Raw genomic sequence first — 12,298 nt, forward strand, 5'->3', positions numbered from 1 at the left:
TAGAGAATCCCAGGTTTCCTGACAAACGCAAAGATCTAAAAAGATCTAAAAATGAAACAATATACAAGAAAATCAAAGAGAAACACCAATAAGCTCTTCCATCCAGCACAGGCCTTCCCAAGAAACCAGCAGGAACTGAGTGGGGACCTTTCAGGGAAGATGGAAGCCATTCTGAGCTCTGGAAAAGTGTAGTGCTCCTCTCGGAGCCACAGCAAAGAATAGGATCCATCAAAGGTCTCTGGTTAGGGGTGGCCCAGAGAGCTCTGGCCCTGTCATCACAATGAGATAGGAGAGGACTCTTCCTTCCTTCACCTTGAACTAGAGGCACACTGTTTTCTCAATGGCTGCCCAATATGGCACTCAACATTATCAGCTTTTCTAGTTCAAAAACCAAATGGAAGGATTCATCCCAGCAATGAACCACATAGAGCTGGAATCAGTTTGGGGATATCTGTTCATGCTGAAATTTCCACGTAGCCCTCAGAGTGTAGGCATAGGAAATCTGCAATTGCTCCAAAGATAGGGGGAAATCTTTACACTGGACTGGAACGCAAGAGGGGCAGGTGACATCGTGGGCACTGGGCCTGAAGTCAGGAATGCTCATCTTTATGAGTTCAAATCTGAACTCAGACATTTCTTAGCTGTGTGACCCTTGGCAAGTCATTTAACCCTGTTTGCCTCAGTTCCTCATCTGTAAAATGAGCTGGGGAAAGAAATGGCAAACCAATCTTTGCCAAGAAAACTCCAAATGGGGTCATGAAGAATCAGAAGTGACTGAAACAACTCAACAGCAACAAATGAATTATTGACTCCAGGTCAAACTCTTTGGCCAGCCATTCAAGGCCCTCCTTAACCCCTCCCTAATACAAATGCTCTCTTTAAAGTTTGGTTTCCTTACCATCCCTTGGACATATGTTCATCATTCCCTGTGTACCTTTGCTCACATTCACACAGCTTGGAATGCCCTCCCCTTTGTTCTGTACCAACACAAACTACACCCATTCTTGAAGGCTTGACTCAAGACCCTGCTCTGTCATCATGATTTTCCCCATTAGCCCACCTCATTCTGACTCTCCTTCCCCTGCGTTTTTTAATCCACGACACTGTACCTCAATGTTGGCACTTAGAACTGCAATGAAACTTGGTCTCCAATGCTTCCTCCCCCTTGGTTTCCCTAGCTTCCTTCAGGCCTCAGCTCAAACACCTTCTAAAAGTCTCCCTGCACCCCTGCCATTAATACCTTTCCTTTGAAACTGCCTTCCACTTACACTGTATATATCTTGTATACACATAGTTATTTGCATGTTGTCCCTCCCCATCTCCCCTATTAAAACGTGAGCACGTACCATATTTTTGCCTTTCTTTGTATCCCCAGTGCTTAGCACACTGCGTGGCACACAGTAAGTGCTTTATAAAGACTCATTGTTGTTGTTTGCACAGTTCCTTCCCTCCACAAAATGTTTATTAAATTGAATTGTAAGTTGACTATTTTATGTGCCCATGTTTTATGTTCCTAGGTAGATTATAAACTCTTAGAAGGAAGAGTACTCTGCCTTGCTTTTATTTATTTATTTATTTTTTCGCATCCTCCTCAGTGCCTAGCAATGCACTATACAGATTGCAGGTGATCGAGAAAGACCTTCTCAGTGAACAAATAAATGTCAGCCTTACCATCTGCCTGGCCAGGCCACTGTTGTTTCTACTCTTTTTTCCTCCTTCACTATTCCCCGCTTTCCCTTATTTTCTCTCCCTCTTCAAATGCAAGGCACAGACAGAAGTGCTGGATGGTGAGGAAGGCTAAATGAGAGGTGGCACTGGAAATTTCCTTTCATCATTCATTCCGATAAGTTCCAAAGAAGTCTGCCTCTCTTGCCTCTTTGACCCCATTTTGGCCTTTTTAAGAGCCAGACAGACCTCAGGAGTTTACCTCTGCTGATCTTTCTCCCGACTTAGTAACAAAATCACAAATAATGGTAAATGGTTGCCCCACTAGGAAATGACATGGACTTGATAATGGGGCTGAAGATAAAAACACAGATAGCCAGGAAGATATCAAATTCAGGGGTCACTCAGTCCTTCCCTTTGCCTCTGTTATGTACTTCTTCCCCTTGACAGCGCTCGCATTCTGGGGCAGAGGTGTCTTCAGTTTTGTGGTAGGTACTGGGTAATTTCAGGTCATATAGGAATTAAGCACTGTGGATAAAATCTGGCCTCAGCCCCCCCCTAGAAAGGAAGGTAGGGACTGGAAGCTATAGAGAAAGGGCAGCACCGAGAACAACCAAAGAGATCCGTACCCAGAAAACCAACTAATGCCATGAGGTGAAGAATGCTTTGGGAAAATGAGAAAGGTCTGTAATGAACAACTGCTAAGTACCAGGAGCATAGGAAAGATGCAGCTGTTCATTATAGACCCTTCTCATTTTCCCAACACATGTTGTATGATGTGATCAACAACTCTCACACACACAGACACAAAACACACACATGAGCTAAGGCAACACTGGACATTTTTTCAATGGTTCCTCCTTTTCTGCACAAGACCTTAGGGAGTGACTTCATATATTCAACATATCTTTTCACCCATCATGATAAAGAGAGAGTTCGGTACTGCATTCCTTATGAAGCCACCTGGACAAATGAGACGGCCTCTGGATTTTTACTTTTAAAATTGATAATGTACCGTGTCTGTTTTTCCTAGCTTTCAATTTCAACTTAAGCGAAAAGAATATATGCCCATTGGGCAAGATTATGTCCTCCCCTTTTCTGTGTGGTGCTAAGTGTAATCATAATGACGGAAAGAAGGAAGGTACAAAATGTCTTCTGTCTTTTCCTAGTCTTTCCCTGCCCTGACCCCAACCCACTTTACTCTACCCCACCCCACAGAAGAGCCCTAGCAGACCTGTCACATTTTGTCATCTGCAGCAGAGGATGAGGAGCTCAGTTACAAAGCAATGCAATGAACACTTGTGTGTGTGTATGTGTGCACCACTGTTGCAAGGTTATATATGCGGATGTAATGTAGTGTATATAATGCAACGTGTTTACTTTTAGCGCAGCGCCTGCCACACAGTAGGCATTTAATAAATGCTTGCTAATAAATTGATTGAATGGGGAGTGACTGGAGGACTGTGTGGGGACCACCCTCACCATATTTACTGCAGACAGAGCCCTGTGTGATCATTAGTTGTAATAGCAAACTCTAACCCCATTTCATTTTAAAGATAGGAAAACTGAGGCCCAAAGAAGTTAGGTGACTTGCCCAAGGCATTAAACGTCAGAAGTGACATTTGAACTCAGGTCTTTTGACTCCAGATTCAGCCCTCTTTCCAACGTGCCACAATGTTGCCACTGTTGGTAACATGTTGGGAACTGGCTTCAGGATAGCGCCTGGCACATTATTGTTATTCAGCCATTTCCGTAGTGTCCCACTCTTCGTGGCCCCATTTAGCGTTTTTCTTAGTAAAGATACTGGAGTGGTTTACCATTTGCTTCTCCAGCTAATTTTAAGATGAGGAAACTGAGGCAGATAGGGTTAAGTGATTTGCCGAGGGATACACAGACATAGTGTCTGAAGCCACATTGGAACTCAGGTCTTCCTGAGTCCAGGCCCAGCACTCTACGCACTGTGCCACCTAGCTACCCATATTAGGCACATAGTAGGAACTTAATAAATGTTTGTCTCCTTCTCCCCAGAAAGACTTTATGGTTATTCTTTTTTTTTTTTTTGGCTTTTTTTGGTGAGGCAATCGAGGAGGTTAAGTGACTTGCCCAGGGTCACACAGCTAGTAAGGGTTAAGTGTCTGAGGCTGGATTTGAACTCAGGTCCTTCTGACTCCAAGGCCAAAGCTCTATTCACTGCGCCATCTAGCTGCCCCATTACACTTCATTTTTAACCAATAATGCTACTACCTAGCTTTGCCAGCTTAGTTAAGCATACTTAACTGCATGACTCTTACTCACTGGGGGAATTAGGGAAGTTCATTGTTGAAGACATGCCAAAAAATCTACCCCATACTCTGAAAGCCGGGAAATAAATGAACAACCACCCTCAGTGAGTAAGAAGCAGATGTTTAAATTCTGGTATGTTTGCTAAAAATCAAACACAATACTTTATTGTGACCCCGTATAGTGAAAATATCACATAAATTATTTCTTCTAGGAGGGAACACCCAATGTGAGAATTCCCTTCACTGTGGAGGTCACACTCTATCACATTCATTAATCAATTAATCCACAAGCATTCATTAAGCATTTTCAATGTGCCAGGCATTGTGCTAGTCACTCAGGACACAAATATAAAAAAATGAAATAATTTCTACTTGTGAGAAGCTAAGAATCACTGAATTTCAGAGTTGGAAAGGACGTCAATCACCATACCTAAAACCCAAACCAGAAAAACACCCTTCTTTGCAAAGTACCAAACAAGTAGTCTTTTAGCCTTTGGGGAAGGCTTCCCATGAAATGGAGTCCATTTTTTTTTCTAGGCATTTCCTGAGACTTAGGCATTTGCCTAAGGCACAGAGAGGTTACCTGAATTTCTCATGGTCACATAGCTCCTAAGTGTCAGAGGTGGAATTTGAACCTAGGTCTTCCTGACGCCAGGCCAAGCACTCTACCCAGTAGCCTTGCTGCTTCTGACCACACACACACACACACACACACACACACACACACTAACATATAATCACAAAGATACAGGCACATACTCTCATAAGTCATATATAGTTACAATTATAGTTATCACTTTTACATTGTGACTTTCTCCATCACGATTTTGATATGTTGGGGGTTGGCATAAGAAATTAAATGGGAATTTCTGGGGAGTTCTGTGGAAGCTGCAGATGACACAGAAAAAGTTTAGAAACTCAGAAATGCATAAGATAGTATTATATAATATGAATATATTTTATCTTTTAATACCATAATAATTCAGACTTCTTCTCTGGGAAGGAGTACCAAAAAATTTTACTGGGAATTTCCAGATCATGGGGGTGCTGTGCCCATAATGCCCCACGATGTGGAAAGGAAAACTGCAATCATATACATATACACATGCATACATACACACACACACACACACACACATACACAGAGAAACAAACATACTCATTTCCTTCCTAACCAACTCCTTGCCATGCTGACCACACTCTGGTCATCATCCCATGTCCCATTCTTCCACTTTCCATTGCAATCTTGGATTCTGCCCCTGGATCTCCACTGCTCTGATAAGAGAGCTTTTGACTTATTTCTCAGGGAACCAGGACCCATCCTCCATGCCACTTTCTGGCTATTTGTAAACCATGCTGCTGAGTTCATGTTGTCATACCTCCCTCCCTCCTCCAAGGTCCTTTTTTAAAAAAATCTTCTGAAAAAGATACATAATATATAATTTTTCATTAAATTAACAATGAAACAAAGACATCTATGTATTTGTAATGGTCATATAAGACTTCAATGAATTCTTCAGTTTCCTTAGAACCCTTACCTATTCATCAAGCCAGTCTTAGATTTGTAAAGGAAAAAGCTAACAGAAACATGACCATGGCCCTAGCATAATGGGCTCTGCTTCGTGATGTAAAAACAATTTAACATTCATTTTATAAAATGTTGAGTTCCAAATTCTCTGCCTCCTTCCCTTCTCTCACCCCCTCATTGAGAAGGCAAGCAATTTGATATGAGTTATACATATGCAGTCATGCAAACATATTTCCATTGTTACTCATGTTGTGAAAGAAAACACAGACAAAAAAAAATAGCAACAAGAAAAATAAAGTTTAAAAAAAGTATGCTTCAATCTGTATTCAGACTCTATCATTTTTTAACCTAGAGATGGATAGCATCTTTCATCATATGGCCTTTGGAATTGTCCTGGATCATTGTATTGCTGAGAATAGCCAAGTCATTCACAGTTGATCATCATATAATTTTGCTGTTACTATGTGCAATGATCTGTTGGTTCTGCTCATTTCATTTTGTATCAGTTCATGTAAGTCTTTACAGGTTTTTCTGAGAGCATCTTATTTGTCATTTCTTATAAATAAAAAATCACAATTATTTATCATAATATAATACTATAGTATTATTAGTATAGTACAGGGCTAGGGAACCTGTGGGGAAAATTAGAAGAGTTTCTCTGGATCTTCCTTATGCCTTACAGGTAAATTAATATATATATTTTTTTATTTTTATTTTTATTTTTTTTTCCATATGCTTTTGAGTTGCAAATTTTTTCTCCCTTTTTCTCCCCCCCCCAAGACGGCGCACAATCTGACATAGCCTTTACATTTACATACCCATTAAACATATTTTCACATTAGTGAAGCTGTAAGTAAAAATTAAAACCAATAGGAGGAACCATCAGAAAGATGAAACAGAACTCAACTGAAGGTAAAAATAAGTGAGAGTGATTCGACTTCCATAGTTCTTTATTTGGATGTGGACAGCATTTTCCATCCCAAGGCCTCTGGAGATGTCTTAGATCCTCGTAATGCTGAGAAGGGTTCAGTTTAACATTCTTAGTCATTGTATAACGTGGCTGCTATTGTACACAAAGTCCTCTTGGTTCTGCTCACTTCACTCAGCATCAGACCATACAGACTCTTCCCAGGTTTTTCTGAAGTCAGCTTGTTCATCATTTCTTATAGAACAATAGTATTCCATTACATTCATATACCACATCTTGCTCAGCCATTCCCCAATTGATGGGCATCCTCTCAATTTCCAATTCTTTGCCACCACAAAAAGAGCTGCTATGAATATTTTTGTACATGTGGGTCCTTTTCCCATTTGTTTGATCTCTTTGGGATATAGCCCTAGAAGTGCTATTGCTGGATCAAAGGGTATGCACATTTTTGTCACCCTTTGGGCATAGTTCCAAATTGTTCTCCAAAATGGTTGGATCATTTCACGACTCCACAGGTAAATTAATATTGACAGTGATCTTCTGAAGGAAGTTGACACTCATTCCCCACACCCTCAATTGTCTAATCAGGGGTGGAGAACCTGCTGCCTCAAGACCACATGTGGCCCTCTAGGTCCTCAACTGTGGCCTTTTGATTGAATCCAAACATCACAAAACAAATCCCTTTAACAAAAGGATCTGTTCTGTAAAACTTGGACTCAGTCAAAAAGCCACACCCAAGGACCTAGAAGGCCACATGTGGCCTCGAGACAGCAGGTTCCCCACCCCTGGTATAGTACAAGAGAATTCCACCACAATCATATACTACAACTTGTTCAGACATTCCTCAGTTTATGGGCATCCCCTCAATTTCCAATTCTTGGCCACAACTAAAAGAGTTGCTATATAGCTCTTTTTGTGGTGGCCAAGAATTGGAAATTGAGGGGATGTTCATCATTTGGGGAATGGTTGAATAAGTTGTGGTGTATGAATGTAATGGAATATTATTGTTCCATAAGAAATGACGAGCAGGCAGACTTCAGAAAAACCTGGAAAGAGTTGCATGAACTGATGCTGAGTGAAGTGAACAGAACCGGAAAACATTGTACATTGTTATGACAACATTATGCAATGACCAACTTTGATAGATTTAGTTCTTCTCAGCAATGCAATCATCTAAGGCAATTCCAAACGACTCATGCTATCCATATCCAGAGAAAGAACTATGGAATGTGAATGCAGATCCAAGCATACTATTTTTCCTTTTTTTTTCTTTCTCGTGGTTTTCCTCTTTGATTCTAATTCTTCTTTACAATATGACTAATGTGGAAATATGTTTAATATGATTGTACATGCATGGCCTAAATTAGATTGAATACTATCTTGGGGAGGGGGGAGGTAAAAAAGGGGGAAACAAATTAAAACTCAAAAGCTTATAAAAATGAATGCTGAAAACTAAAACTAAATAAATAAATATTTCTCAAAAGAATTGCCATAAATATTTGTGTACATATAGGTCCTTTTCCTTTTTTTTCCTAATCTGTTAGGATATAGATCTAATAATGGTATTGTGGGGGTCAAAGTTTTATAGTTTTATAGCCCTTTGGGCTCCAAGGTCCTTTTTATGTGCTATCTTCTCCCATTAGAATGTAAGCTTGTTGAGGGCAGGGACCATCTGTCTACTTAATCTATGTCTGTCTTTGCTTGGACATTCTTATATGTAGTTATATACACATTACTACCCCCCTTTCATGCATATAAAATTTTGTTTTTAGTAGATTCTACTGCCCCCCCCCCAACCCAGCCTTCCCATTCTACACTCTAAGAATCATAAACTCACATATATGAAAATTGATGGCAAGGTTCTTTCTTAAGAGAGTAGGAGTGGGAAGTGCAATTGAATTTAATGTAGTTTAGCCAAGAAGAGGATGTAATTGTCCGGGAATCAGGACTTCTGATTTCTAATCCTGCTTCCCCTATTTCTTCTCCAACTAACCATGAATTTGATCAATTTTCCCTTCTGTAAATTGGGGATTACTCTCCCAGCCCATCTCCTTGTGTACGGGGGAGCTGCTGCCAGTACAAAGAGATGATTATAGAAACACTGAATGCCAGAAGTAGAAGGGACCCTAAGATTCCCATCTCCTTGTTTTACAAAAGAGAAAGCTGAATCCTAGACAGGGTAGTGACCTGCCCAAGGTCATACAGCTTGATGGGGACAAGGCTTTTGCCAGAATCTGGTTCTTCTGCATCCCCAGATCATAACGTTCTTTTCCATCTGCTTTGTCATGAGCTAGTCTTTCAGTAGAGAAAAAGCAGCCAGTGTCCCACAAAGATGTGACAGACTCAGTCTCATACACAGATGACCCTGCATTTCTTCCTCTTCTCCCAGAAGGACAATTCCAGTTTATAGAAGGAGGCCCTGGAGATCAGATATTTGCCAACTGTTGTAGAGCCTTGGGCCAGGCCTTGGTCTAGCTTTCCTGCCTCCTGGTTAGGGCTACCCAATGGTAGGCAATTGCCTATCCTGGTGTACGTGTGATCCCATAATAAGAAAAATGACAGTTCACATTTATATAACCAGAGGAAGCATGGTATAGTGGAGAGAGAATCGACTTCAGAGTCAGGAAAATCTGGGTTCAAGACCTACCTGTGACTCAGACAAGCAGTATGACCTTAGAAAAGTCACTTAGCCCCTTAATGTCCTAGGTCTAAGACCAAAGGTTGTGGAGCAGGTGCTGACCTGCTTTGGTAGAGGGATTTTCCTCATTTGGGAATGCCCAAAACCCAGGAAATCACCGCTCCTGCCCCTGTGCCTTGTTTATGTAGCCCATGAAGGATTGTAAAACCACTTAACATACATTATCTCATCTGATCTTCACAACAGCCCTGTGAACTAGATGCTTTTATTCCTATTTTACGGAGAAGAAAAATGAGGCTCAGTGTAGTTAAGTGACTTGCCTAGGGTCACCCAATTATCATGTATCTGAGGCTGACTTTAAACCCAGATCTTTATGACTCCAAATACGAAACTCCACTCACTAGCTGACAGTATGTTTTTAAAGTTCTGATTTTTGTATCCCTAGTCTTGGCCCAGCTCCCTCCCCACACTGAGCAAGATAGAAGGCAGCCTGTTTGCCAATAGTCTCTCTCATCACTTCCTTGCCTTTTCCATCCCCTCAGAGATGTTTCCAATTTTACCTTTCTTTTCTTAGGAAGAATTGCATTCATTCAAGCAATTAAATCCCCACACCTCTCATTTGCATTCCCCTGGCCCTGGAAACCGACTTGTAACAACCTCTCCAGAGCAAGGTAATCACTACCCTGAATGATACTGACAGTACCGATTAGTGCACATCGAACCTGGGAATTAATTGCCTGCCACAGGTTGCCTGTGTCCAGGCAACCCTCTCATGGCAGAGACGAGAAGATAAGGGTGGGAGGGAGCTCAAAAACTCTTTAAGGAAGTACTGGAGGGCCCTGGCTCTGATTTCAGTACTGAGCCAGGATAGGTAAGCTTGCTTTGGCCTTCCCTCTTCCCCACTCCATCTTCCCTCCAGGCTTTCTTCTTCTGCCCAGAGAGAGAGGAGGGAAGATGTCTGCATTTGGGGAACTGTCTTCTTGCCTCTCCAAACAAGCCTGCAGCCCTTATCCAAGGGGACTGATGACAGCTAGTGGTACCTCCACTCTTAGGTATGTGCGTCTTCTGCCATTCATGTCACCCTCATTTCCTGGACAGGGGTTGTTCTTCCCTTGCCTGAGATCTGGTGAGAATGGCTCCTGGATTGCAGTGAAACGCAGGCCTCCAAGCTTGGCACATTTCATTGGACCTCTCAATTCCTTCCAAGGGAAGTGGCTCAGAACCCACGGGGCTCTTTTTGGGTGAATGGATGTTAAGTGGAGGAGGAAATAGAATTTACAGATGGAGAGATAAACAAAACTCTTCCAGTCTCAACAATACCCTCAATGGATGTATTCCTAATACCAGAACCCAAGAGAAAGTTAGGGGGTTGGAAGGGGGGCTGTGATCATGAGAAATAAGGTCCCCTTGATAGATAGAGCGCCTGCCTGGGACTATGAAGGAGAGAAAATGGTAGCAGAGCCATTGAAAGATGGGGCTTGCCCCCTATAGGACCATGGGATTTAGAGCTGGAAGGGACCTTAGAGGTAGGTCCTCTGGTCCAACTCCCTCATTTTACAGATGATGCACCTGAATCCCAAAGAGGTGAAATCCCTTGATCAATGTCCTACAGCCAGATGGCAGTACTTGAACCCACGTCCTCCATCTCTAAATTCTTTGTTACCATGAATTTACCCCTTAGACATCAAGATGCCTTTAGCCAAGAACAGGGTGGCCAATGGACTGGCTGGAAGAAGGAGGGCACGGGGAGGGGGCTTACCTGTACTCTAGCGAGAATTTAGTTAGCTCTCGGTTGTTGTGCAGCCACTTGAACTCCAGGGGCCAGCTGCCCTCCGCCATGCACGTAAGCACCAGGCGGTTCCCTTCCAAATGCACTTGAGTCCGCACGGGCTCCGTCTTGAAATACGGGGAGACATCATCTGCAAAGCACAGAGAGACATGCGCTGGCTTAAAGGGTCTCCTTTCCACCAGAAAAAAGCACAATTCCCTCATTCTAACCAAGTCTATTAAGTACTCTTTTTGTCCCTGCTCTTCCCCAAAAAGCCACACTCCCTTTCCCCACACATTTCAATAGGACAATAAGGATCACAGGTTCAGAGACCATCTAGTCCAAGTCAGTCACTTTTCAGATGAGGGAATGGAGGCCCAGAATTACTAAGTGACTTGTCCAAGGGTCACAGGATTCTAGAGTCAAAGATCTAGAGCTGAGAGCGACCTTACAGACCATATAGTCTAAACCCATCATTTAATTTTTAAAAAAAAATGTATTTTTATTCTGAACTTAATAAACATTCAAATAAATGGCCATTTCCTTCTACATAGTAGAAGAGAAAAACACAAATGTACATGAAACTATATTATGATATATAGCTTACTTTTCTTTTTAACTATATGGTAAATTCAAAGTTATCCTGCTTGTCTATGCTTCTTTTTGACTCTCCTTCAGTTCTCTGCTCTGCATTTTTTTAAAAAAAAAAAGATGCTTCAATGACATGACTCCCTTTCTTTTTTTTCTTTCCCTTAGCTGTTGTTCAGTTGTTTCAGTCATATCCGATTCTTCATGACTCCTTTTGAGGTTTTCTTGGCAAAGGTATTGGAAAGGTTTGCCATTTCCTTCTCTAGCTCATTTTACAGACAAGGAAACTGAGGCAAACAGAGTTAAGTGACTTTGCCCAGGGTCACCCAACTAGTAAGTGTCTTAGGCTAGATTTGAACTCATGGCCTTCCTGACTCCAGGTCTGGTGCTCTATATACTGTGCCACCTAGCTGCCCTTCTTTTCCCTATCCCTATTGCCCCTAGCCCTCTCACCCCTCCAAACCCACTGAAAAAAGAAATAAAACAAAGCCCTTGTAACAAATTTGCTTAGTCAAGTAAAATACCTTCCTTCATTTTAATCCACCCATTTTACAGATGAGGTAACTGAGGCCAAGGAAGGTTAAGTACCGATGCCTGGAAATCATAGACCTAGAACTGGAAGGAATATCTGAGACAACCTAGTCCCACTCATCCATTTTACAGATGGGGAAACTGAGGCCCACAAAGGTTAAGTGACTTGCCCAAGGTCACACAGGTGGAAAGAACCAGGATTCAAACCGAGGTCCTCTGACTCCAATTCCAATATTTTTGTTCACTACACCACGTTTTCCTTTCAGCTCAATGGCTCCAATCCAGTGAAAATTCAGCTTTTCAAAACATAGGCAATTGGGGCAACTAGGTGGTGCAGTGGATAGAGCACTGGCCCTGAAGTCAGGAGGAC

General features: G+C 41.9%; 1 protein-coding gene across 1 annotated transcript in view; it reads right to left on the reverse strand.

Annotated features, from left to right (window-relative positions):
* The window catches only part of SDK2 (sidekick cell adhesion molecule 2), a 453,394-nt gene that overhangs the window by 238,944 nt on the left and 202,152 nt on the right, over positions 1-12,298 (reverse strand). Inside the window, exon 2 of the mRNA XM_021002493.2 lies at positions 10,801-10,960. Coding sequence (XP_020858152.1) covers positions 10,801-10,960 — 160 coding nt within the window. The remainder of the gene's footprint in view (positions 1-10,800; positions 10,961-12,298) is intronic.

The sequence above is a fragment of the Phascolarctos cinereus genome, unplaced genomic scaffold (genome assembly GCF_003287225.1).
Source record: "Phascolarctos cinereus isolate Bilbo 61053 unplaced genomic scaffold, phaCin_HiC Scaffold_5;HRSCAF=322, whole genome shotgun sequence".
Lineage (NCBI taxonomy): Eukaryota > Metazoa > Chordata > Mammalia > Diprotodontia > Phascolarctidae > Phascolarctos > Phascolarctos cinereus.